Raw genomic sequence first — 27,855 nt, 5'->3', positions numbered from 1 at the left:
AGGACAAGGCAGGCTGGGGAGAGAGAACTGTCACAGTCAGGGCCCACAGCCAGATCTCCGAGGAAGCTAAATGAGCCCAGATCTCCTCACCGCAGGTAACCCCGCCCCCTGGCTGCCTTAGAAGTCATAAGGGGACACAAAGATCGTGACCTTGGACACGTGGTTGGCTTGGAAGGAGCGGTCCAGGTATTCCGACATGTCGACATCCACCTCTAGTGTCTGAGGCCCCTCCAGGGTCTGGACAAGGATCAGCTCCCCTGTCTGCCGGTCTGAGCGCTGCATCACAAAGTGGCCCCGGCTGTTCCCACCCACGATCCCAAAGCGCAGGCTGTTGGGTCCAGGTCGGCCGGGGGCTGAGGCTGTGGCCATGCGGAAGAGCGTGATGGGCGTCTTCAGGTTGGAGGGCAGGGAAAGGTAATGGAAGGAGATGGTCTTGGGCAAGTGGCGGCAGGGTCGGCTGTCCATGGGGCAGGGGTTTCGCTCACACTGGCTGGAACAGAGAGGCAAAAATGGACGGAGTCAGCCTTGGGGAGACTCGCGAGGGGCTGCTCTGACCTGGCTTGTCTGCCCCACTGCCTTCCTGCAGAGGCCTCCAGAGTGCCCTTTCCCAGCCACCAGTCCCTCAGCACAGAGGCTCAGAGCTGCAGGTGAGGGTGGCGGATGGCAGGTGTGGCCAGGGAAGAGGTGCTCCCCTGACCCACTTGTATATGTACGCACGTACACGTACATTTATACATGCTGTTACTAGAGTCTTTACAGACAAATAAAGCCAGGAAGATAAACCAGGTGCCCCTTCTGCCCGTGCCAGGACCTCTCTCTGTAATGATGGGACCCCAGCAGGTAGCTGGCAACACCCTGGAATGCGGTGCTCAACACGAGGTGAACTTTGCAACCACCCTGCATTTATTCTTAAAAAGGAAACCCTGTCTTTCTTAACCATTTGGAATCAGGATCTTGTGGAAGTGCTTCTGATATTTCTCTACCTTATCCAACACACAGATACAATTTAGCATATTTCATGACTCATATAATCACAGTTATGTAGGTTGAATATCGCATCTGGCTAATAATCAGGCATGTCCCCAGAGGCTATGACATACAGTCCCTTCACTGAGTGACTTCAGAGGAAGATCCTGGTGCCTTCGGTCTCAGTAAATAACCTCCCCTCTTGAGTGCCAGCTGACTTTATTGATGTTTCTACTCTGCTATAGCCCAAAAAAGCAATTCAGGTATATGAGCTTGTGAAGTTAATTCATTCTAAAGACAATGCTAAGACGCTTGTGATCTCTTTTTCAGAAGAAAGTACATGTGCTTTGTGATAGTTGTCGTTCTTCTCCTGAAAGGCCTGTCTCCCACCTTTTGAAAACAACAACAAACCATTACGTGCTGAGGTTACGGGAAATCAAACCTCCTAAACCAGTGGAAAGGCCTATCAATATAATGCAAAGTGTACGGGACATGCCGTGTGACTGGAACCGACCAGTTATTAGCCATGTGAACATGACAAAATGATCCTCTCCCATATCTGTAATATGTACCTGCCTCCTGGTAACGTCACCACGCACGAGCGTGACTATAATCCCATCATCCTCCAGGGCAGCAGGGGAACACTTGGAACATTAACTCCTTTCAGGGCAAACTGGGTTCCTACTGCACATAGCAGCAAGCAGTGAATTAAATGCGACCACCAAAGGGAAATGGAAGCTTAGAGAAGCCAAACTCCCAGCTCCCTGCCTTCCATTTTTCCTTGGATCTAACCGTATCTTCTCCTAAGAACCTCTGAATCTGGCCCAGCCCCCCTGGGAGGCCTGGGTGAGGGACGTAGGTGCCCGGCCTGGGTGCCCTGGCTATACTCACAATGGAGAGGTCTTCACATAGCTCACGTTGCCGCTGCCCTCGGGGCACTCCGGGCTGACGCACTGGAAGCCTCCACCGGTGTTGATGCACATGGTCCCCTGGGGACACACGAGTTGCGGGCTCACACACTCATCGACATCTGAAATAAGGGACACCCAGGAAGAGTGAAGATCACCTGACGTCCCTTCTGTCACAGGACCACATGAAAAACCCGGATAGGCGCTGGAATGTGGTGAGCTTTCTAAATACCCAGTACTTATTTTTCAAACGGGAAACCCTGTCATCCTTCACTATTTGAAATCCAGACCTTGTGGAAGTGCTGCAGAACCATGCTGGGGAGCTGCCCTCCCACGGGGTAGACAGGTTACAGAGGTGCCAGAAGCACAGGAGTGTGACTGGTCCCAGGTCACAACGCTTCTCTGAGACCTGCCTCCTCCTCAGCCTAAGGGCCCTGGAGTCTCCCCTCAATGGCTATTTATCCGGCCCTTTAAGAGTCAAGTCTTCCAGAAAGCCTTTCTCCTCAGCCTCACCCCAACCCAAATGCAGATGTCCTCACTCTCCTTTGTATGAAGTCTCTGCTGCTGCCTTCCCCCCAGCTGGAGGCTGTTTCTTCCCAATCTGCACAGTCCTACCTGGGCCTTCTTGAATACTTATGGGATGGAGGTGGGGGGGGAGGGGGGGAGGGATGGATGGTTGGTTGGAGGGATTGATGGATGGATAGAGGGATGATGAACGGAGGGATGGAGGAAGGGAGGGATGGGAGCAGGGAGGGATGGATGGTTGGAGAGATGGATGGATGGATGGATGGATGGATGGATGGGTGGATGGATGGATGGATGGAGGTATCTTCTTCTCCAGTCCCAGGTTACCCACTCCTCTGACCCTTGCAGCAGAGCTTAGGACGTCACTGGGGAGCCACATCTTCTCTCACATTCTACTTGAGCCCAAAGAAGAGCCCTCTGCCTTCTCCTCTGCTCCTTCTCCCCCAGTGGCTTGGAGCCGCTGTCTGGGACCAGCCAGGCTCTCTCGTGAGCCCTGCAGCTCCCTGCCTCTGTAGCAGTATCACTCACCCTCACAGCTCTTCCCATCAGCCAGCGTCCGGTACCCGCTGGGGCAGGCACAGCGGTAGGAACCTGGGGTGTTGATGCAGGTGTGCATGCAGAGCCGGGGGCGTCCCTCCTGCCCGTAGAGCTCACATTCATTCACATCTGGGGACAGAAGTGCCCAGTATGACCAGGAGCCGTGTGGTGGACAGCCACTAGCCATGACCCAGGATGGCTGTGCCTCAGTTCCTGGAGGCGATGGCCACTATGGCTAAGTGGCTGGGCCTGGGCGGGAGGCAAACCCTATGCCCAGCAGAGCACCTGGAAGGAGAGCAAGCCTTCCTCCCCAGCCAAGGGCCCAGGGGGCTGAGGGGAGGGATGAGAGCATCCTACATGATAGACCCTAGATAGGTTCCTTTGTCTGAGGCTGAAGACTAACGGGGGACCCTGCAGGGGCTGGCAGATCAGGCGGGCAGTCGAGACTACGGCCTGGATCCCAGCCCCACCTGAACTGGCCTCATCTTTGGGGTTGGAGGAAGAGGGTCTCATTTCAGCTGCTGTAAAATGAGGCAGTTTGCACCAATTGGCCAATTCTCCGGTTTGGGCCCGCTTGGTTTGAGTCGTTCTCAGAAGGCACTTTGGTAATCAGGAGAGGTTAGCTAAAGTTGGCTGGGTCCATAAACCCAAGCAGAGAGGGGTTGAGGAAATTGAGTGCCCGAGCCCTGCACAGCGCAGGAGGCCTTCCTAACCAGCCCAAGGACTCGAGCTCCTCTCTGCCACCCGTCCCTGATTGCAGCTGGAATTGGGGGCGGGGGGGGGGGCGGGTGGCTCGCGGTTCTTCTAGATGGGTGTGCTGCTTTGCATGTCACCGTGGCTGGCTTCTGAGATGGGGGCCAGCCTGGGCACCCCTGGCTGCTCTTGCCACAATCTTGATTTCTTATGATCGCCTCTGATGTCTACGTCTCAGGCCCCATTAGGTCGACACTTACCTAAAACGCAAAGTGGGCCGGGCTTTCTGAGACTTTGCCCGCTCCCCGCCCCCTTGCTGGTGCGCCCGCAGCAGGAGGGCGGCGGGTGGGAGCCCTGTCTTCTCCTGGGCACCGCCCCCCTCCCCCTCCCCCCCGCTCCCCTCTCCCCCTACAGAGCCCCCGCCTACCCTGGCAGACGCTGTCGCCCGCGGCGCTGCCGCTCAGGTGGAATCCCGCCTCGCAGCTGCAGTGCTGCGTCCGCTCCACCTGCGCACAGCGCGGCGCGCGGCTGAAGGCGGGGTCGCCGGCCACGCTGCCGTCGGGGGCCGCTGCGGGGAGAAGACACCCTCAGTGCCGGGCCCTGGCGCCCCTGGCGCCCAACCTTGGGCAGGGGCCGGGAGGAGAACCAGGACGGGGGCGCGGCCCCTTCTCAGAGCTCACTCTGGAGTAGGGAAAGGAAAGACGAGTAAGTAAGCAGAAACCCGCAGCCGCCCAGGAAGGGCTCGGGGAGTGCAGCCGAAAGGCACCTTGCAGGAAACCGAGGACCCTGCGACAAGCACACAGAAGGACGGCATCAAAAGGCTTAACAAACACCAAAATGCTAACAGTGATCCCTGGAGTTTAAACCTATGGAATGTAAAACACTACTTTTTTGGGGGGGGACAGTCTTTTTTGTTGTAGTTTTTTTTTTTTAAAGATTTTATTTATTTGAGAGAGAGAGCACGACTGGGGGTGGGATGGGTAGAGGAGAGGGAGAAGCAGGCTCCCCGCTGAGCAGGGTGCCCCTTGCAGGGCTGAATCCCCGGATCCTGAGATCATGAGCTAAGCTGAAGGTAAACGCTTAACCGATGTCCGTGTTGTTGTAATTTTATACTTTTCTAAATTATCGGAGCTTTTTGTTTTAAAACCAGGAACATCAATTTTTTCTCTTTTTTTCTTTTCTTTAAGATTTTATTTATTTATTTGACAGAGAGCACGAACAGGGGGAGGGGTAGAGGGACAAGCCGACTCCCCTCTGAGCTGGGAGCTGGATGCGCAGCTAGAACCCAGGACCCTAAGATCATGATCTGAGCTGAAGTCAGAAGGGTAACGGACTGAGCCGCCCAGGTGCCCCAGGAACATCAATTTTCTAATCAGAAAAAAAAAATAATTAGTTTTTGAACATTTTCAAAGGATTTAGCGTTCTCATGTGGTTAGGGGAGATGGTAGAGGAATCATCGGTGGTGAAAGTAATGATGCATAAGAGGACACCCAAGGAGACGCAGTGTGTGACTCCACGGAGGTGAGGTTCTTAGGGTAGTCAAATTCGTAGAGCAGAAGGCAGAATGGTTGTGGCGGGAGGCTGGGAGAGGAGGAAATGGGGAATTACTGTTTCAAGGGCAGAGTTTCAGTTTTTCAAGGTGAAAACATGGAGGTGGATGGTTGCACAACAGTGTAAATGTACTTAATGCCTCTGGCCCATACACTTAAAATGGTTAAAATGGTAAATTTTATGTTATGTATATTCTATTATAATAGGGGAAAGAAAAGGTGAATGGATTAAAAAAAAAAAAAAGCATTTGGAGAGAGGTTCCCTCTCAGAGCAGACACAGGCAGAGCAGATGGGAAGGAAGGCTCCAGGCTGGGGAACCAGGTGAGCAAGAAGCCAGGCCTTTGCTGGGCTGTTCAAGGAGACCACCTTCAGATGCACCTGCTCACTCCCTCTTCCCCCTCCCTGGGGAGATTCTTGTCATGGGGATACTTTATATATAAAGTGCCCCCTGGACCTGAGAAGCAGCTGCCTAAGGTCCTGACAGCAGAAACCCTAACATGGAGGGTTTAGAACATTCAGGGTCCAGTACCAGCTCGTTTGGGTTGAAAGAGGGCCCACTTCTTGTTCCTTTCTGTTTGTAAGTAGTTGGAGAGAAGGCCCTGCCTCTGGTTTCTGGTTCCCCAGAGAGCAGCCCCCCGGGGGGGGGGGGCGGTGGGAGAGGAGCTGGGCTCCTGGGGTGGGCAGCTGCATTCTGAGAAAGCTCCCAGCAAGGCTGACTCAGCTGAATGGAACCAAGATAATTAAGCAGCAGATCTCTGGGGGCAGGATTGAAAACTGGCCTTGGATTGCATCTGATGCAAAAATATCAAGTACTGACAAAGGTCCTACTCTCTGGATACTATTGTTAACCACCAATTCCTCTTCCCCATACCCAGATTCCACATAGAAATCCAGACAACCAGGCAGGACACTCCAGGGACTTCTGGCAAAGAAAGAGGACATCTTTAGGATTTGACTTTTTTATATAGGAAATGTTGGTTACAGCATAGTGTGGGAACCTTCATAGATTCCTTATTGGATTGTCTTGCCCTCTGTGAAAACAGCCACTTTGTGCCCTCTAGACCTTCTGGCTAGTCCCCTACTGGGACTCAAGATGTGGAGAATAAGCTCAGCACAAGGGGCGCCTGGGTGGCTCAGTCGGTTAACGGTCTACCTTCAGTTCAGGTCACGATCCCAGGGTCCTAGGATCAAGCCCCGCATCGGGCTCTCCCTCTCCCTCTGCCCGCTCATGCTTTCTCTCTCTCAAATAAATAATAAAAATAAAATCTGTTTTTAAAAAAATAGCTCCCCACCTGTCAGATGTCTCGTTGCCCAGCTTTGAGGGTACTTTGGCCTGTATCAGTAACTACTGACTTGGCAGGGTACGATGGGGGCATTGGAAAGGAAGAGCCATTCTGTTGAACCGCAGAGAAAATGCGGACCAAGTGAAGGTGGAGCAAGGAAGCTTCTCGGGCCAAATTCCCAGTCTGGGGAGCTTTTCACACTAGGGGTCAGTCCCTCTACCTGCATTTTCTTCCATAAAGAGGATCAAAATGCTGGTTACACAGAAGAGCTAAATTCCATCCCAGATAACCAGAAGGATCAAGGGTGAAAAGCCCTCTCTCCAGGTGGGGAGCTGAGCTCCTGCCGCGTCTGCATTTGGTGACCCATGGCCAGGGGGCTCCTCTCCCTGCGGTGGAGCCTCACCCAGCCCCTCAGCAGCCCCGTACCTGTCTGGGCCTGGTGCTGACAGCGGCTGCCGGTCCTCCCCGGAGGACAGACGCACTTGTACTGGGTGACGCCTTCTACACAGGTCCCCCCATTCTGACAAGGCTGGCTGGAGCATTCGCTGATGTCTAGGAAAAGAAAGCATTTTCAAAAACAGATAGGGGAGTTCGAATTCTAAAATGAACCTTTCTTTACGCGGCAGGACAACTTCACCTTCTCCTCGCCCACTCTGCCCTCGCCACTGCCCCAAGCCGCAGGAGCTGAGAGGGGGCTGAGGGCGCTGAGCTGCAGCCCACCCACCATTCGGCAAGCCATGGGGCCTTTGGCACACGCCGCACTCTCACGGGGAGCTCTGCCTACAGGAGCTGGTCCGTCACCCAGTCATGCTCCAGCAGAGGCACCATTCCCTAATTTACAGGGTAGACTCCCCCATGTGCCCACCTGCCTTTGAATCAAGCCAGACTGTCCCCCGCAACTCTGCCCTTAGCAGCCAGCACCCGGGAAGAACACCTTTTTTTTTTTTTTTTTAAGATTTTATGTATTTATTTACAGCACAAGCAGGGGGAGGGGCAGAGGGAGAAAGAGAGAGAGAATCCCAAGTAGACTCCACGCCCAGCACAGAGCCCAATGTGGGGCTCAATCCCACTACCCTAAGATCATGACCTGAGCTGAAATCAAGAGTTGGACGCTGAACTCACTGAGCCACCCAGGCACTCCAGGAAGAACACCTTTTGACTAAGAACCCAATTCAGGGGAGTTTTAAGAGGGAGAGATGGTCTGTCACAGTTTCCAGAGAAGGGGAAAACGAAGTCTCTCCAAGTTCCCACCCAGTAGCTCTCCTGTGCTCATTTCCGGTGCACCCAAGGAAGATTTTCTTTTGATTCTCAGACATTTCCTAAACGGTGGAAAGGGAAATATTCCTTGCTCATATACATAGCAGTCCTGTGGGAAAGCTATATATAGAAAGAGATTATATATTTAAAAATTAAATAGGTTTCTCTCTGTGTGGTAGGATTCCAGGCAATTTTTCTTTATTTACACTTTTTTGTACTCTTCCACAGAATGATGAACTATTATTCCACAATAAATTTTCTAATTAGAAAAAAAAATTTTTTTTAAACCCTCAGGCCACATCTGCTTGTTATGAATCCTTAAGCCCGGTCTTTTTTTTTTAAGCCCAGTCTTAAGGCACAGAGCACAGGCCCTTTCTACCCAAGAGAGAAGTCTGTCAGTTCACTGACTTGACCACAGCATCTTGGGAAAGGAAACTGGAAGTCTCTCCTTGCTGGCATGCGACCATCCTTTCCTGCTGTATCTGTCCAGAGAAAGAAAGGTGCTTTGCCCCTGATGAGAATAGCAGCCTTGCTGTGGGTGGATTGGCAGGGTCCTCGGCGTCGCTTCTGCCTCCTCGTCGCTGGGATGTTATATAGACTGTTGGATGGTTTCTGTTAGTCATGAAAGGACCCAGAACCGTCCAAAGGCTGCTTATCCCTGGGGAAGGAGCCTTTTCAGCTTCTCAGTAACAGCCTGGTTGTGCTCTACCCATCCGTTCTGTTCTCAGACGACCGGTTTCCAGGAATGTGTCTGGAATGACACCGTACCCAAATGCCACAGAGCGTGGAATTCCCGTTTCTGCCCATTGTCTGCCCCAACGTCACTCACCAGCAGAGTCAGAGAGCGGGCAGACCATGAGGCCGTGATGTGCTGGGCAGAGAGCCAAAGAGGGTGAACACCAGTAGCTTTCAGTCTGGCCCCAGTGGGAACAGCACCGTTGTCTCTCCCCTCTGGGCCTCCAGTGGAAGGGACTGGGCCTGGCTGCACCTGGGTAGGGGGGTGGGGGGGTGTCACTGGCTCAACAGAGAAATGCACAGGTGCCCCAGGACCCTGGGCTCTGTCTCCCCGTCTGGACCTTGTTGCCCAGGATTTTCATTTCTAGACAGGCTCCCCACAGACTCTTTCTTATCTTGGTGAATGGTTAGAGGCATTCCATGGCCCAACGCCCAGTCCTGGCTCCCCATCTGTGCCCTGATTGAAGTCCAGTTGTCCTCACCTTCACATCTGTCCCAGGCTGTGGCATTTAGTTAAGGGCAGGATGACTTCAGAGCTGTAAAGAGGGCAGAAGCTGAGGAGAGGCTGCCGAACCAAAAGCCTGGCTGATAATTCTGTTTTAATCTACTGTTTAGTGAGCACTTACTATTTCCCTGGAGCTGAGCTGCATGTTTTACACGCACGGTCTGCTTTTCTTCCCTTTTATTTCGAATCCTTTCCTGTGTTCTGTCATCTCGTTTCAGATTTTCCACTTCTCCAATCACCTCATTGCTGAGGCTTTCTAATTTTTATTTATGCTGTCCTTTCATAGTTTTTATCTTTTTCTAATTTCTTTCTGCTTGTTTGGAAATATTAGGTAATAGTCTTCATCTGTTTCCTGGCCATGTCCTTCTGGCATTTCCTCATTGTGCATAGAGACTTTTTATTCTCTTTTTTTCCTTATAATAGTTTGCATGGGATTGGACAAAAGTCCTTTTCTGTTCCCCCTATTTAGGGGAAACAAGTTTTCCTAGGTGTCTGGTCCGGCTTCCCGACCGACCGACCGACCGTCTGGCTGGCCCTTCCGTGGCTATTTTTAGTGTGGTTCCGAATCCCTCCGCTCCGCCCCTTTTGCACTCCTCTCCGGCTTCCCCCTGGGCCACCTCTTTCACTTGCACAGACTTCCTTCCTTCGTTGGGCTCCATTTGGATCCTCCTCCCCTTAGAATCTCCTCAATACTGGGCTTTGTCCTGGAAAGTCTGGAGAGTTCCTCGGGGCCAGCAGCGCGCTCCAGCAACTGAGACTTCCTGTTGAAAAGCTGCGGCCCGCCCTTGCGAAAGCTGGCCCACTGTAAGCCGGGACTGGAGCAGATCCTAATAAGATTATTAGATTTCAAAGAAAAAGAAAAAAAATTCTTTGGGCATCCAGGCAAGAAGACCAACATACTGATGATGGCAACAGCAGAATCAGCCGCAACAGAAGACATGGAGGCATATTTAACGTACTCAGGGAAAGAAGATGTGAGGCAGATAGTTGGTGTCCCACCAAACTGGCGTCCAGTGGGGCAGTGACCCACTTTCTGAAAGGGCAAGAACTTGGGGGAATTGCTCCCAGTCCCTCTGGAGGAATAGGCTGGAGAGATGTCTGCATGGGGACAGCAGTGAGGCTCCCCAGGGCACAAGCCCGCACAAGGAGGGCTTCCTGCACAAGGAGGGCTTCCCGGCAGCAGTGTCTACCGCTGTCTGGCCCAAACAAAACAAAAATCTCCCTTGGATCTGATCAAGCCCCCGGAGTTAGTTACCAGTTTATAAGAAATTCAGAGACCAAGAAGGTCCAAACTCCCAGTTATAAAGTCCTGGGGACATGGTGTGCAGCTTGGGGACTGTGGCTAACACCGCTGGGTTGGTAGATAGGGAAGTTGTTAAGAGAGTAGATCCTCAGAGTTCTCTTCACCAGGGAAAAACCATTTCTTTTCTTTTTGCTTGTCTGTATGAGAGGATGGGTGTGAACTAAACTTGGGGTGGTCATCATTTCATGATAAATGGAGGTCAGGTCATTAGGCTACACACTTTAAACTTAACACAGTGCTGGATGTCAGTTATATGTCAATAAAACTGGAACAAAAAGAAAGGAAGAGATCAGAAGGTCACACTAAATGACCCCTCGGGGATGCAGCTAGCAAAATCAAGGCTGTGGGAAACAAACCATTTTCTTCAATAAATAAACTGCAAGGGATTGGGGTGGGGTGGTGGGAGGGAGGAGGAGGTGGAGGAGACTGTAGACTTTTATAAAAAGTCGTAAGAGACTGGCGCTTGTGTGGCTTAGTCGGTTAAGCCTCTGACTCGATTTTGGCTCAGGTCATGAGCCATGTGAGGCAACTGGAGGGATTTTTACCCTGACTAGATATTTAAAGATAATAAGGAATTTGCTATATTTGAGTATGTGAGGATCGTTATACTATTCTACTTTTGTGCATTTGAAATTATCCATAGTGAACAGTGGTTTTAAGATTGCTTGTCTTGGCCTTATTTATGATTATGAAAACCTGGACACAACAAAGGAATAGTTCAGTAAAATGTCAAATAGCCCTGGGGACACCTGGGTGGCTCAGTCAGTTGAGCGTCTGCCTTCAGCTCAGGTCATGATCCTGCGGTCCTGGGATGGAGTCCGGCATTGGGCTCCCTGCTCAGCGGGAAGCCTGCTTCTCCCTCTCCCTCTGCCGCTTTCCCTGCTTGTGCTCTCTCTCTAATAAACAAATAAAATCCTTTTTAGAAAAGTGTAGAATAGCCCTTAGGAGGACGTGCTTCGTAATCATTAAAGGTTATGTTTAGAAGGAAGTGCTAATGAAGATTGGCTTGTGTTAAAGATCTATACACAGATGATGCTGACTATGGAACACTTGCGTACATATGCCTAGATAGAAGTCTGGAAGGAAGTCCACAGTTTCTTAAACATAATGCCTCGTTCATTCATTCATTCGATCATTTGGTGAGTTAGCCAGCCAGTCACTCAGTAACTACTAAGAGGCTACTGTAGTGAAGGAAGCTCTTTCAACTCAAATCCTTTTTTCGAGGTTTCTGAGGAAAGGCCTCGAATGCAGCAGGTGAGCAAAGTGTGCTCTATTCTGCCTGCAAAATACCCTTCCAAGCCCTCCATCCAGAGTCAAAGCCCTGCTTTTCCAGTTCGCTGGGGCCCTGGCCTCCGCAGGCTCCGCCTATCTCCTGTGCCCTTCCTCCCCATCTGACCTCTCTGTGCCCTTTGGGTCTGGAGCCACTTCTTTTCTGTCTCTTCCCTCTCCTCACTGCTGCTCTTACCACTGTGCGTGGATTTCAGTCCTCTCATTAGGCTAGTAATTCCCGGGTGTGTATCTCCCACCCTCCCACTGTCCACCGGACTTCTCTGTTGGGAAAGGTAGTCTCAGGCCTGCGGTCGGTGGAACCCCATTTGGCCGAAGAAGAATGGGCCTTGGGCCTGGACTGCTTCCTTAACATGAGGTAAAGAGCCCACACCGCTTGTGCAGGGCTTACCACCTCCTGGGGGGTTTCCTCTTCCTGATTCATGCTCCATGAGCCATTCTTTTGTTCTGCTCCTAGAACCTCCAAGGCTGCACGGGCTGTCCTGTGTGTCTCCCCACTTCTCCTTGCTCACACTCAATGGCCCTCAGCTTTCAATCTTTCAGACTCCATGGGAAGGGGCTGGAGGGTCCCTCCCCTGCAGCACGAGAGGGGTGTTCCCCCCGCCACCACCAGGAATTGCCCTGTGTCAGCTGCTGGCCACCCTAACCGGCCCCCACTACTGAGACCAATCTTGCTCTGTCTCTTCCCTATGTTGAGCCAAGTGTCCCATCCAGCGTCTGACCATGCTGTGTTTTCCTGGGTAACTCCAGGACGAAGATGCCGTGGGCAAAAGTGCCCGGAGCCCTTGCTGGGATGGGTAACATGGTGTTCTGCTCGGTGATCTCCGTGGGTGGAATGAATGGTTCTCCACTAGGATGTCGTACCGATGTTTAACTTAACGTGTCCAAAATGGAGTTCTGCTCAATGACCCCCCACACAGGTTGCTTGAAAACAAACCTACACTCGTCGCTCAGTCTTCATTATCTCTATAAATGACACCATGTGCCCCAACATTCAAGCGGAGTCGGGGAGCCCTGACTGTTCTTCCACGCACCCCCCTGGACTTCAGTAGCCCCCAAGTGGTTTCCCGGCTCCCTTCCTGCCCGCCTCCCCAGTGCACTGTCCATACAGCAGCAACACACAAGTCCAATTACCACGCCCCTCTCCGTACACCTGTTTATTGTGCTCCAACTACAGTCCCACCTCCCGCCCGGCCTCTGAGGCTGCACGGGCTGGCCTGTGTGCCTCCCCAGCTCTCCTTGCTCACGCTCAGCTCCACCTGCTCCAGCGGCAAGGCTCTGTCTATACTTTCTTTTTCCGTTTCCTCAAACATTTCAAGTTCTTCCCTTCCTTAGGGCCTCTTTGCACATGTTACTCCCTCTTCCTGGGATAGCATCTTTCCCCTGCCACCCACCCCACCCCACTCATCACGTGACCAGGCCCCGCTCACCCTTCCACATCTCTGCATCCCCGTGACCACCTCAGAGAGGCCCTCCCATGTTCCTGCCCCCCATCGTATAGATTCTCAGCCCCTGATTAGATCCCTTCAAGGCACTGACCACAAACCCCCATTTCTTTACCTTTCCATTTGCCTCTCTGTTTTACTTGTTTCCATCTTAGCAGGTGAGCCCCACAAGGTTGGGCAGTGTCTCTTAGATTCAGCCTGAATCTCTAGCACCTGGCGCAATCTTTTGTGCATAGCTGGTGTTCAATGAAAATTGGTTGAATGAATGACTAAAGGTTAAAAAAGGGGAATGACTGCCAAAAACAATTCTTTTTTTCCCAGCATGAGAGTAAGGGAAAAAGTTATTTATTTCTCTCAAGTTTTTTTCTTTGGTTACCAATGTTGTCAAAGCAACAAGCCCTGTGGCAATGGTTCTCCTAAGGCAGAAAGCTTCAGATCTTAAAAACATGCCCTTCCAAGAAAGAAAGAAGAAAAGGGAAATAACCCAGGAAGCCAAAAGGCTGTTTTCCATTTTGGAGCTCTGGAGCCTACCTCTGCCCACAGGGCTTTTTAATGGCAGGATTATGTGTAATTTCCTTTTATGCCAAGTTGGGTTCATCACCCTCTTTCTGAACAGCTGCCTGGGGATGGGGTGAGGGGCAAGCATTGAAGAGCTGCTAAATCTTTCACTGTCACTGACATTTTGGGTCTTGAAACGGATCCCCTGTGATTAAGAAGATTCTTTTCCCTCTGTGGTCACAACACAATGACCACAAGACTGCAGATATGGAAAATGAATCAGATGCATGCGTAGCTAAGATTCTAGGCCACTCTGAGGTGTGTGTGCGTGTGGAGGTCACTGGATTGTTGAACCCCAGCTCATGTCCTGCCCACACTGTTAACACTGTTACAAGAGGTCCCCAAACAGCAGATTGAAGCTCTCCTTCTCCCTCCTGACAAGCTTGGGTGGCATCCCTTTGAGGCTCTTACTGGAGACACAGCATCCATTAGTCAGATTCCTGCTGAGGACAGAAGTGTCCACGCAGGCACCATCCACGAACCTGGGGAGAGGTCATGTGCCCGTAGATGGTTGAGCCCCCGGGGCTGTGATGTATCAGAGGTTTTTGGGGTTTTTTTTTCCCCATCACCACCCCAGGGTGAACTCCCATGCCTCATTTACACTTAAAGAGATGACACATATCCATCTGAGATCTCCCTGTGGACTGGCCACAGCCTTGTACCCTGAGCCAATCTTCCCTGGGGTTTAGATAGTGAATGTGGCCCCAGTAGATGTCCAGGGTGGGCTGCGCCAAGCAGTTAGGCAGCGGAGTCAGGGAAGAAGGACACATGGCCAGGAAGGAGGCTGAGGAGGAGGGGAGACAAAGAACACACCGCAAATCTGGAATGAGGTGCTAAGTTCAAGGGCGAGAGTCAGGAAGTACCCCACGTTGGACAATGAGGAAGGCCAGGAGACTTGCTGGCCATACTTGGCGTTGGTCCTCCAGGAAAAGTCTCCTCTCCACATCTTAGGAAAGGAGACTGCTCAGTGGGGCTGGGTGCCCTGATCTTTGTAAAGGGCTAGCCTGGCCTTCCCAAAATGTCCCTGCAGGTGCAGGTGAGCACGTGCAGTAAGTCTCACCTGGCCAGGGTGGACACACACTCAGGACATGGCCCTACTGCTGGCTCGCTGCAGGCAGCATTCTGATTGGTGAGGGCCCAAAGTGCATCAGTGCTTCAAAATTCTCAATATCTTCTCCTTCTGGCAGTGGCAAGAACCAGCAGAGTGGTGTTTCTCAAGATTTAGTTAATCTCAGAATCACATTGAAAATGTAGATTGCCAAAGTCTCACCTATAAAGATCTCACCCAACACAATAGGTCTTTTGAGGCCTCAGAGCCTGCCTCTCACAAGCTTTCTCGGTGACTCTGGAGCACCTGAAAGTTTGAGAACCACGGCACACAAAGCACGATAGGGTAGGACCCTCTTTTCCACCGAGGGGGTCCTGTGGCAGGGAGGCAAGGTGCTGATATATACCTAATGCATGCAGGTTCAAGAGGGAAGCTGGCAGATGTGCCCAGGATCCTCTGGGGAGGCGTCCTACTCAGCTGCTAAGATGGAGCTGGAGCATTTTGGGTTCCTACCCTTGTCGAGCCCCTCTGCGTTCCTTTGGTCAAGCCATTCCTTGTGACTATGTTCCTGAGCCTCTGATGTTTCTTACTCGTTTGCCTAAAAATGCATCCTTTCAGTTAGCTCCTCTGATGAACTCATCTTTTCACTGAAACCACATCGTGCTCACTGTAAATGCATATCACTACTGAGGACAGACTACATGGACAATACCCGAGCAAGACAGAAAACAGCACATGGGCAAAACGTATTTCTGTGCACAGCCCTGCTGGGGGAGTGGGCTGGGGCAGCCTGTCTGAAGAGCAGCCTGCCACGCTTGGTTCAAAGGAAGTGGGCATGTGGCTAGCTGCCCCTAACTCCAAACCCAGAGAGACAGCCCCGGAGACAAAGAGGGGAGATAGAAGACCTTGCCAGTGCCATTTATGGTGGTGGGGAGTTGACCGCCATCTGGGGGGCCATGATCCGGGGCGTGGCCCGGTAAGCTGCAGGGGGTACCCCATAGAGGATGGTGCGGCCATCGGAGCACCCGAGTGCTGTGAGAAAGAAATCAAGTGGGGTCCGTAACTCAATCTGTAAGTTAAAAATTTAGACATCCAAAGCAATGACCATGAGATGCCATTGTGTTCCCACCTCTGCTGCCATAGTTTGTCACCTATAAGGTGCTTACCATGGTTGGAGATTTTTCCGGGTCAAGGGTAAATCCAGATACGGGCATTTCCCCTGGCATGCTTGCCGCTTACATGGCTTGTATTTCTTGGCTGGTTCCCAGCTAGGTCTGAGAGCTGGTACTTGCAATCAACCTTCAAACCATTGTTTTTCCCAGGAGATGGGAAATAGAAGTCTAAATCCATGAATGTGGTTCTGGCTGCCAGGTCTCCACATGTCAATCCACACAATCTCTCTTTAGAGATGACATATTTTCTTTTTTTTATTAGAGAGAGAGGAGGGGAGAGTGGCAGAGGGAGAGAATCTTAAGCAGGCTCCATGCTCAGTGCGGAGCCCAGTGCAGGGCTTGATCTCACAACCTCGAGATCATGACCTGAGCCGAAATCAAGAGTCGGACACTTAACTGACTGAGCCACCCAGGCACCCCAAGATGATATATTTTCTAATGTTCTGTTATGTTTTCAAGTTCTTTATGCATTCAAGTCCTCTCCACATTGCTCCTGACAACATACTTACTTATGTAACACTTGGCATTTCCCTTTCAACTCTTGGGCTAAAATCATGAACATTCTGCCCCAGCAGACATCCTGTGAGCCCTGCTCTAAAAATGACTGGTATCCATGACTTTCTGACCATAGACTTTCGAAAAGCCTCTTCTGATAGAGGATGCCAAGTCTGATTTTCCTCTACATCAAGAAAGTACTGTTGTTGAGCTGAGCACAGAGAGAAGAGAAACCTTTTCATGTCCACTCCCCATCCCAGTGGTCTCTCCTGGATCCGGTCTACACCAAGTCCCAAAGCAGACACAAAAAACACCTGGGAATTTCCTTAACCCTACAGGTCATCAGCCGCCTTTCGAACAACAGCCCCAGAACACGGTAAGAGCCCACCACCAGTGTCCAGAGCAGAGTGAGGTGCTGAGGAGCACAGACTCTGGGGTCAGAGTGTCTGGGAGTCAATCAGCTTAGCCTGCTCCCCAGCTCGATGGTCGGGGGCAAGTTCCTCCATCTCTCCATGCCTTGATTTCCCCATATGCAAAAACAACTAAATTGGTGAGAGGGTTTGGCATAGCCCATGCAGGCCAGCCCAGACCTGGCCCGGAGGTGAGTCATCGGACATGCAGGCCACTATTCTGCAGCTGAGGAATGGTGGAGGAATCAGGCAGAAAGTGTCCCGTGGAATGACCCTTTCTATCCAGCAGAGAAGGAAGGTCTGTACCTCTACAGTGGGGCTGCTCCCCCGTCCAGGTGCCATTGGGAAGACACACCACGCTGCTGGGCCCAACCAGCCGGAACCCAGGGTTGCAGGTAAAATGGACTTCGTGATCCACTAAGTACTTGCTTCCAAACTTTATGCCATCTGGGGGGGCATTCAGAGCAGGGCAGGACACTGTAAGGACAAAATGAAAGACTATGGTCATTTAACATCTCTCTCAGTTACAAGGCTTCTCATCTCTGAGTGCTCCTGTGATGAGTGCCTCCTCCAGGCTATGCATGGGTCTGGACATTTTTAATGCTATGACTCATCGAATCCTCAAAGCACTCCTGGGCATGCGTAATACGTGCCCACTAGTGAAAGCTGAGCTGGCGCCTCAGAGACACCGAGGGTTGGGTGCAGGGCCTGGCAATGTGGGAGGGTCAGAGCGGAGGACCCCCCCGCCACCCAGGTGCGGCTGGCCCACCTACTCCCGCCTCACAGGAGCTCTAGCCCTGCTGGGTTTCTTAGGTCTTCTGAACAGGCGAGGATCAGGCCCATCTCTAGGACTTGGCTTTTGCTCTTTTCTTGGTCTGGAATATTCTTTCACCAGAACGTCCCCTCTCTGGCTCCTTCTCATTCTTCAGGTCTCAACTCCAATGCTACCACCTCCCAGAGTGTTCTCTGGCCATCTCACTTAGCTAAAACCTCCCCAGGCACTCTCTACCCCTCGAGCTCACTTTGCTTTCTTCTTAGCATGTGTAATTATTGGAGTTGTCTTCTTGACATATTTGTTTCCATGTTTGTTGTCAGTGTTCTCCCTCCAAAGGCAGCTCAAGAGGGCAGGGACTTCATCTAGCCTCGCATCCCTGATGTGGCCCTAGCACCAGCCCAGTGCCTGGCAGACAGTGAGTGCCCAATAAATAATTCTTGAGCAAATGAACAAATGAAAAATTTTGTATTGAGTGGCTTACCATGTGCCAGGTACTAGATTAGGTGCTTGGGACAGTGAACAAAACAGACAAAACTCAGCTCTCAGGAAGCCCCCTTCTAACAGGAATGCCCACCAATAACCAAGATCCATAAGCAGGTGGCAGAGTGTGCTAAGAAGTGGTAAGTATCGTGCAGAAGATAAGGTAGGGAGTAGTGTTGGGGACGCCAGGGGAGGGGGCCCATTTTGAATGTGGTGGTCAGTGTAAGCCTCATGGGAGCAGAGTTGAAGAAATGAAGGCATAAGCATGCAGCTATCTGGGAAGGGCAGAGGGAACAAGCTGGTGCAAAGGTCCTGTGGTGGGAGTGTGTCTGGAAGGTCTGAGGAATGTCAAGGGCAGCACAGTGGCTGTAGTAGAGTGGACTAGCTGGAAAGCATTTGGGGATGAAGTCAGAGAGGCTTCAGGGAGCCAGACAGGGTTTGAGCCGAGGCATGAAGCAGCCGACTTCCATGGTGACAGCACCAGCCGGCTGCAGCCTGAGCGTGAAGTGTCAGGTGTGAGGCAGGAAGGAGAGGAGGCAGAAGCCAGAGATGAAGGTGGTGTGGACAAGGGCAGGAGCTGGGAGCAGAGATGGGCAGCTGAAAAGCCAGCTGTGCCACGAAGGCAGAACGGAGCGGACTTCCCAATGTGTGCTGCAGGCTGCGGGGAGACAGAGAGCCCCCCCACTCCTCCTCTCCCTGCGGCTGGCTGCCTCCCCCGGCCAGCACTTGTTGAATCAAAGTCCCAAAGGTGAGACAGGTTGGATTTGGATTTTGTTTAGTTGGAAATTCACAGCCCCTTCTAAGATGCCTTTTTTTTTTTTTAAGATTTTATTTATTTATTAGAGAGAGAGAGCACAAGTGAGAGAAAAGGAAGAGCGGGCGGGGGTGGGGAGAGGAGCAGAGGGAGAGGGAGAAGCAGACTCCCCGCGGAGCAGGGAGCCCGACATGGGGCTCAATCCCAGGACCCTGGGACCATGACCTGAGCCGAAGGCAGCCGCTTAACTGACCGAGCCATCCAGGCGCCCCTGCAATGCTTTAAAGTAAGTTGCAAGTGTCATTTGTGAAAATGCTCTTCCGATTTTAGACAGATGGGAAAGAGGTGTTGCTTCGGCTGTGACAGTTACAGTGAGTGACAGAGAGTCACTCAGCGTCGGCCGTGATGGGAACATCTGCGCACATGGTGATCGGGAGGCGCCCGGGACCCTGACGGGCCACCCCGTCCCAGAAGGCAGCAGGCAGGCCACCGCGGCTCTGCCCACAAATCCTACCCGCGTCCCGCACAGCGGCAGCCTCGGCAGGCGGGCCTGGGCAGCCAGGCACGAGCAGGCCCCTCCGAGTACTCACAGTGCCCTCTGGTTACCGGGGGACCATGGCTACGCCCCTTTCCCTTAGTAAACCTCCAACGCGGCCCCCAGTGGTAATCACTTTGTGAGATGGGAGCGGCTCACATCCGCTCACGTGCCCGTGCGCGCCTGCTCCCAGGCTGCCGGCTCAGTCCCTGCAAATAAACGCCTCTATAGCTCTTTTAAAGTATCAACTACTTTATTGTGCTGAAAGGGATTTCAGATACTCTGTGGGGAAAGGAGTAGGGTCTCTTTGGGAATGAGAAATCTTTAAAATCTTCCAAAGAGAAATTCTACCTGCTGGAGCAGCTCACAGGTGAATCATACCTGAGTAAATACAACAGCATCGGGCACACAGTAGGTGCTCAGTAAATGTTAGTGGATTTAATAAATGGGCACAGATCAATGAAAAATCAATTTTCATTGATCTGTGCCCATCAAAGTCACTTCTCAGATGGGAGCCACAGGCCTCTGTCCAGTGGAAGGATGTGCACCTTGGCTGGTTCACGATGAGCACGACGTGGTGAGCGTCCAGGGCCACGGGGAAGCTCCCTGCACCGTGTGGAGTGAGGTTACTGTGTAAGGCACGAGCTCAGCAGTGAAGCAATTCTAGAAATTCGGGGAAACGAATGGAATGAGGCTGCCTGCATAAGCCCTGACGCTGATGGGGTGTGATGTTCCCCGGAGAGAAAGGCTGGGAAAATAGGAGGGTGATTCTTAGAAGCCAGAAAGAGGAAGGCCAAGAATTCTCCAGGGCTGGAAATTATTCTTCCTGACTCCCAGCAAACGCCCTTTAAAAAAAAAAAATTAAATGATCATTTCCCTACAACCTGCAAGCTTCTGGTTCCTCCAGGGACAGGCCCAGCGCCCCCAGCCCCGGCCCTGCGGTGGGGACCCTGACAGCTACTTGCCTCCATCTCCAACACATGGGAGAGAAAGATGCACCGTGGCAATACCTAAAAAGAGAATTGGCCACTTTAAAAAGTCTTGTATGGTTCAAGGAAGAAAGACCCTGAATCTGGCACTAAGAGGATCAGCAGTGTAACAGTAACTACCTGTCTATCTATTCTAGCGGACAGAGGCCTCTAACACAGGCAGGGCAGTTTTATGAATGATCTCTTGCAAGTTCTTCTTCGAAGCTCCTAGGGACCATAGGAGCTGTGATCCTAGAAAAGCAGAAAGGCTCTGTGCCGTTGAACCTCTAGTAGGAAAAAAAAATCAGATCTGGTACTTAGTACTGCTAACTCACTTCTCTTGGCCTCAGTTTCCTCATCTGTAGCACAAAGGAAGGATGCCCAGCCTGCCTCTTGGAGTCTGGCTGCGGTGAACCCCCCTAAAGGCTGGGGCCTCACGGTGTCTTGGAAAGTGTGAGGACTCTGGCGGGTAGGTCTAGCTCTGCACCTGGGGAGCCAAGGAAAACAGCAGCTGACGACCTGGTGCCGGTGAGACTCGGGATCTGCTACCACACTCTGAAGAGGTATGAAATCCAGTGCCTTCCCCGGGAAACTTCATCTCACACAACAGAGGGCCCTTGATAAATGTGTCTTGAGTGAGTAAATGACATCAGATATTCCCTAGGTTCATGACTTCGAACAAACGTGACAACGAACCCCGTGACCCCTGTCGCCCTGAGAGGAGGCCACCTGGAAGCCAGGTGGAAGAAATCCAGTCCCCCATCCGGTGGCCCCACAGTGAAAGCTGTATCTGCGTCCACCAGGAAAATGCCCGGTGTCTGTCAGAGTCCTACCCGCTGGGAGGGCGTCTGGGGGACCCCCTGGAACCTCACCAAACGGAACTGCCCTCAGCAGCAACCCCCCCACCCCACCACCACAAATGGGGGACTCACATCAGAGGACTGACTGTCATGCCTGAGGAGCTGCCGCCAACGTTTCACGGGCTGCAGCAGGCATGCCACACTGGTGCGGGACGTTGGTGGAGGGGAGGCTGTGTGTGTGGGCGGGAACTCTCTGTGCTTTCCTTCCGGTTTTGCTGTGAACTTAAAACTGCTAGAAAAAGATAGTCTATAAAATAAAAACAAAAGGGGGGGGCGCCTGGGTGGCTCAGTCAGTTAAGAGTCTGCCTTCGGCTCAGGTCATGATCCCAGGGTCCTGGGTTCAAGCCCTGCATCGGGCTCCCTGCTCAGTGAGGGGCCTGCCTCTCCCTCTCCCTGCCGCACCTCCCACTTGTGCGCTCCCTCTCTCTGACAAATAAATAGAATCTTAAAAAAAAATTAAAAAAAAAAAGGAACGAACTGGAGTCTGCCTGGGTGGGGACAGGGAAGGGGAAAGCAGCTCACGCTCTTGGAGCCGTGGCTTTCGACAATTCTGTAAGGACGATGTGTGGACAAGAGTTATCGAGCCTAGAATGAACAGGTCTGAGAGCAAGTGGGTGACATTCAGATGTGGGAGAGGAGAACCAGTGGCTGCTTTTTTAACATCCTCACGGCGTGTTCCCTACCAACCGGGGTTGACACATGGGCCCCCGATGGGAGGCAAGGCAGGGAAAGGCCTGGGATCTACCTCCGGACAGGGGGAGGCGTGGGCACGGGGGGATGGGGACAGAACCCACAGGGGAAGGGCCTGCGTGTCGTTTGGCCCCAGTGGTGCAGACGTGGGGACCCACCTGGGGGGGCGTCTGGGCCCACTCTGTTCACGGAGTTGTGCAGTGCCGCCAGCCGGCTCTTCATGTTGCGGATGCCCTCGGCGAAGCGGGCCTCCTGGCCCTTCAGCACCTGCTGCAGCTGGCGGATGGCCGTGAGGAGCTGCTGTTTGTTGAGACAGTTCTGGGGGGAGAAAGGGTCACCACCGCCACCGCTGTGGCTCCTTCAGTGCCACACGCTCGCTCTCAGCTTCCAGAAGCCACCCAGGCCCCTGGGCCCCCGATGCCTCCGCGGCTCGCTATGCTGCCTCACCAGGCGCCCCAACATCTGGAGTCACCAGACGGAGTCAGGTCACCAGACGGAGGCCCTCTGAGCACACAGATCACAGCACCAGTTCGCTTCCCAACAAAAACAAAGCTCCTGCTTTTCAGAGCCAAGGGCAGAAGTGATGATTCTCAATGATCAGAATCATTGGTTGAACAGTTTGTTCAGCCCAAAGTGCCTTAGAATCAGTCATCTGTTCCTTCAGAGAACTCCCTCATCTTCCACTCTGAATTCATGCTCTGCAACCTAGGCTTGGTGTCCTCATTCTTTCTTTCTCTCTTGAACATTGTTAAAAACAGATGGATGATAAAACATACAAAACAGGCGAAACAGGAAAGCTCCATGCTTCCTGTACTTTTAAAAATGGACCAAGGCAAAGACCAAAGAAACTCGATAGAGTTAAAGAAGTGTTTGGTGACAGTCAACACCCTGTTCCGATGGTCTCGAGAAAGCCTAAAAACCAGAACAAGGTGGCACCTGCTTATCGTGATAAAGACTGTCTCACTTAAAGCAACACCCAGCATCACACTTAGGGAGAAACATCCCAAGCTTTCCAGTCTCAATTACCTTTAAGAGCCAGGACATGAAAAGGAGTAAAGAAGGGGGTGAACACAGCAGGCCCCTGGCCTTGGGGGGCGCCACCTGGGGGCCGTGCGTGACCTCGGCATAGCCTTGCCTAACCTGACTCCCATCCCCTGCACAGAACAAAGGAGAACATCAAGAAGATAGTAAGGGTTATTATCTCCAGGGACCGCTCAGGGATCATTTTTAATTTTATTTTTTCTACGCATTTTTTTTTTCTACAACGAGTCCTGGTTTTTATCTTTTAAAAAAATTTTCTAAAAGGCAGCAGGGCGGCTGGGAGTCCCGTGGCCGCCGCAGCCTGGGTGGCTTCCAGGCTCGCCAGTGGGGCCCTGCCGCCCCGGTGGTGACAGAGCCACGGCCGCTCTCCCAGGGAGGCTGCCAGGCCGCGGCACCTTGGGGATTTCACCAAACAGATGACTCACTGGCCTGACTCAGTGCATGCTTTTGACACAGCTGAATCCCCAGTTGCCCCTGGAACTTGTTAATCCATGGGGGCTCCTTGGCCTCCACCCTACCAGGGCCTGGCTGGGCCTAGCCCCAAATGCAACTGCTGGGAAGAGAATTTTTATTTGTTTTCCTTCTTTCTCCCCCACTGTGGTCCTTCCCACGCGGGTTCTGGGGTGCCTGGGCAGTGACCTCCTGCCATCAATCCCCTACCTGCCCAGCACTGCAAGGCCATCCTACCCAGACCTGATTTCCCACACCCACATCCCCTCCCTTAAAGAAAAAGAAGAGGCTGCTTATACACTTGATCTCAGCCAAAAGGCCGAGACGTGATGAGAAGCCGTTTTTTGTTTTTTGTTTTTTTAAGATCTTATTTATTTATTCATGAGAGACAGAGAGAGAGAGAGAAGCAGCTCCCAAGGAGCAGGGAGCCCGATGTGGGACTCGATCCCAGGACCCTGGGATCATGACGCGAGCCAAAGGCAGACGCCCAACCATCTGAGCCACCCAGGCGCCCAAGAAGCCGTTTTTATAGATGGTTTCGTGACTTGTGTGTAATTCACATTTGTGAAGTTCCTCACAGTTTACAAAGCTAAGTCTGCTTCAAAGACTACTACTGGCTGGGAGCAACCCTGTGAAGGCCTGGGACTGTCTCTCTTTCATAAATGAAAATATATAGGCTGAAAGTCAAGCGACACTCCCTACCTCACGCAGCTTAGGAGGGATAGAGCCAAAATGGGAACCCTGGTGACTTCCGTCCCAGAGCCACCACCCCCAACCCCCAAACCCCTCGGCTGTATGTGCCCCAGTAGACTGTCTTAGGCCCTGTCTCATCAGTTCTTCACACATCCCTGTGTGGTGAGTGGTCATACTGACTGATTGGCACTAGCAAGTGATAAGTCTGTGACCCAGGCAGAATGTCCCACAGGAGCGGACTTCTGACTCCTGTGCAAGGTCAGGTGAGGGAGTGTGGCGGTGGGGGCGGGAAGTGCGGAGGGAGTGGAGGAAACCTCCCCGGCCACATTGAGCCAGGGGAGTAGCTGCCTCCCTTTCGTACAAGGTGGACAGGGCCCCAACAGCTGGGAGAGGGTTCTCCGGGCCACAGCTGCCCTGGGGGACACGGAAGGGCCACATTTTGAAGTGGGGGAGAGACCAGTGGCAAGGCCTCTGCCAAGAGCCTGGGGGTGGCGCCATGGGGCTCTGGTAAGCAGAGAAAGAAGGTCAGACGATGTGGAGGAGAAGAGGCCTAGGTTCCACTCGGCCACTGCGCAGCCAAGTGTGTCCAGTTGGCTGCTGGGCCCAGGCACAGCTGTCCTCTGCTCCTGGTGACACTTTCCGGAGCCCTTCCCAGCACCCGCACAGTGGACAATGGGCACCAACCTCTCAAGGCTCACTACGGGTGAGGTGTGCTCACCTGGCCAGTCACAATGGAAACACCTTCAAGACCCAGCACAGCAGCGTGGAGAGGGCGATGGTAGGGTTTCAGGCGGACTTACTGAGGGAAGGTCTTGAAACCCTGGCCCATCCCTGCCTCCAATCTCACTGGGGTGAGGCTAACAGAACAATGTAAGTGTAAGAAAGAACTTTGTGAGCCCAGAAATAAACCCATGCACTTATGCTCAATTAATTTAGGACAAAGGAAGTAAGAACACACATGGGGGCAAGAACAGTCTCTTCAATAAATGGTGTTGGGAACACGGGACAGCCACATGCAAAAGGATGAAACTAGACCTCTATCTTACACCATACACAAAAACTAACTCAAACTGGGCTAAAGACTTGAACATAAGACTCGAAACCATAAAACTCCTAGAGGACAACATCAGGGATAAGCTTCCTGACATCATTCTTGGCAACGATTTTTTGGATCCGACACCAAAAGCAAAGGCAACAAAAGCAAAAATAAACAAGTGGGACTACATCAAATTAAAAAAGCATCAGCACAGCAAAGAAAACCATCAACAAGATGAAAAAGCAACCTACAGAATGGGAGAAAATATTTGCAAATCATATATCTCATAAGGGGATAATATCCAAAATACGTAAAGAACTCATTTAATTCGATAGCAAAAAAAAAAAAAAATCTAATTAAAAAATGGGCAGAGGAACTGAATAGACATTTTTCCAAAGAAGACATCTAGACAGTCAACAGGTACGTGAAAAGATGCACAGCATCACTTATCATCAGGAAAATGCAAATCAAAACCACATTGAGATGCCACCTTACACCAGTTAGAATGGCAAAAATTGACAAGGCAAGAAACAACAAATGTTGGAGAGGTTGTGGAGCAAGGGGAACCCTCTTACACTGTTGGGGGGAATGCAAATTGGTGCAGCCACTATGGAAAACAGTGTGGAGGTTCCTCAAAAAATTAAAAATGGAACTACCATATCATCCAGCAATTCTACTTCTGGGGCTATATTCACAGGAAACAAAATCACTCTCTTGGAAAGACATCTGCACCCCCATGTTTGTTGTAGCATTATTCACACTAGCCAAGATATGGAAGCAATCTCAGTGCCCACCAATGGATGAAAGGATAAAAAAAAGTGTTATATATAAACGATGGAATATTACTCAGCCATAGAAAAAGAAGAAAATCTTGCTATTTGAGACATGATTAGAGCTTGAGGGCGTTATGCTAAGTGAAATAAGTCAGACAAAGACAAATACTATATGATCTCACTTATATGTGAAATCTAAAATACCAAACAGATAACAGCGAACAGATTGGCGGCTGCCTGAGTCAAGGGGTGGGGGGTGGGGTGGAGGAAAGGCATGAAGGGGGTCAAAAGGCACCAACTTCCAGTTATAACATAAGTAAGTTCTGGGGATGTGCTGTACGGCATGTGTCTATATTGTATATTTGACAGTTGCTGAGAGAGTAGATCTTAAAAAGCTCTCATTATAAGAGAAAAACAATGCAACTATGTAAGGTGATGCTAACTAAACGTACTGTGGTGATTATTTCACAACATAGACACATATATCAATATATGTCAATATATCATATATTGATATAGACGTCAATTATATCTCAATAAAACTGGAAAAAAATAAAAGAAATAAAATTCCCAAGATTAAAGAAAGAAAGAAAGAAAGAAAGAAAGAAAGAAAGAAAGAAAGAAAGAAAGAAAGAAAGAAAGAAAGATAGATCCTTGTGCTCTTGGCAAGCCAGGGTGCCAGAGTCAGGGCCGGGGAGGGTGCCAGGGAATGGAGAAAATTCTGGCCTTTTGATATGAGGTTTGATGGGTCTGTTTGACAGTTGCTACAACATGGGATTCTTTGCTCCCAAAGGGCTAGAAATGGATCCCTCGAGAGCCATGCTCAGGATCCGTCGCCTGGAGTGGGACTTCGGCACAGGCAATAACTGGGTTCATCTACAGAGCTGGGTGCTGAGGCGGGCATCCTTACAGACCAGGTCAAGTGCTCAAGACGTCTGCATCATGGGAACAAAACAGGTCATTGGAGGGGACTGAGGAGCTACATGCTTCCCCTTTCCAAACTGACAAAGCGTTCTCCTTTTGCTTGATCATAAAAATAAAGCACACTCCCTGCCAAACAATTCAAAATCCTCAAAACACATCAAAACAAAGAACAAGTCCCATGATCAGAGACAACCACCGTTAACTTTTTGTTTGTCTTTAACTGTTGGATCAGACACACATGCACATGCATACAAGCATCATCTTGCATACCCTGGACCACAGAATGCCCGTCCTTGATCAGCTCTTTTTTCTCCACACCGTGGCTTGGCATCATTTCCATGTCAACAAGCACAGCAACTCCTAGGACCCTGGGCCTCGATTTCACTTCTGACCCCTGTGCTCTTTTCAGTCTGGGGAAGGGGCTCCATTTGTCAGCTCCTCTCCCCTCCCACACCCCTACCCCCTCCTGCTCTGGGCCACGAGGAGCAGTGGCATGGGAAACAAGTCATTTCCCCTTTGTCCATGTAGGCCTTGGCAAGGCCGGTCCGAGGGGGCTGCGAGGGCCTCCGGGGCTGGGGGACAGGAAGCAGACCCGACCCTCCGTGTCACCCACCCACACTGCAGGCTGGCCCTGTCACAGCAACGGCTGCCTTGGGGCACCCCTGCCCGTCTCAAGGTCTCAGACCCCAACTGTAAAAAGCCACCACAGGCTCCACGTGCCCTTTCACAGCCAACCTCCCATTCCGGTGGGAAGGCTCCCCGAAGCCATGCCTGGGCCAAGGTCAAATCCAGGCGGGGCTGGCGAGGGGGGAGGGCTCCACGCTGGGAAGGAAGGGCGTACCCCAGAGGCTGAGGAAGTCATCACACCAGGGCTCCTACCTTCACGGGCCTCTTCCAGGGCCCCTGGAGGGGGCCCTCAATTTTAATATTTTTCTTGACGAGATCCCCTCAACTGGTGTTAAGTTTCCATCCCTTCAAAACCTGGCTCCACGCCTGGCTTATGCCACTGACAATAAATAACGAAAAATAGTTTCCATTTCTTTGAGTTAATAACCTTCTTTGAAATGGAACCAAGAAGAGACACGCAGTGAAACCCCTCCATCTTTGAGGAGAAAAGACCAGGATTTACGGTGTCTGTGATCAAACCCTTCAAAGGGGTGGGCACTTCATGTCACTCAAGGCCCATGGCAGTGTTCAC

The 27,855-nt window shown here is 51.6% G+C and overlaps 1 protein-coding gene across 1 annotated transcript; it reads right to left on the bottom strand.

Annotated features, from left to right (window-relative positions):
- Positions 1-27,855, bottom strand: FBLN7 (fibulin 7). Its single transcript, XM_088026186.1, is given in 8 exon segments — positions 1-490; positions 1,858-1,996; positions 2,928-3,065; positions 4,057-4,197; positions 6,890-7,015; positions 16,985-17,155; positions 21,899-22,058; positions 27,787-27,855. Coding segments are annotated over 8 exon segments (1,305 nt in total). The 5' UTR covers positions 27,844-27,855; the 3' UTR covers positions 1-117.

Source organism: Eumetopias jubatus, unplaced genomic scaffold, assembly GCF_037043125.1.
Source record: "Eumetopias jubatus isolate StellerSeaLion01/CBP00866 unplaced genomic scaffold, mEumJub1_p1.0 scaffold_9, whole genome shotgun sequence".
In the NCBI taxonomy this organism is placed as follows: Eukaryota; Metazoa; Chordata; class Mammalia; order Carnivora; family Otariidae; genus Eumetopias; species Eumetopias jubatus.
The sequence above is the reverse complement of the archived record's forward strand: the minus strand, read 5'-3'. Positions and strand labels throughout refer to the sequence as shown.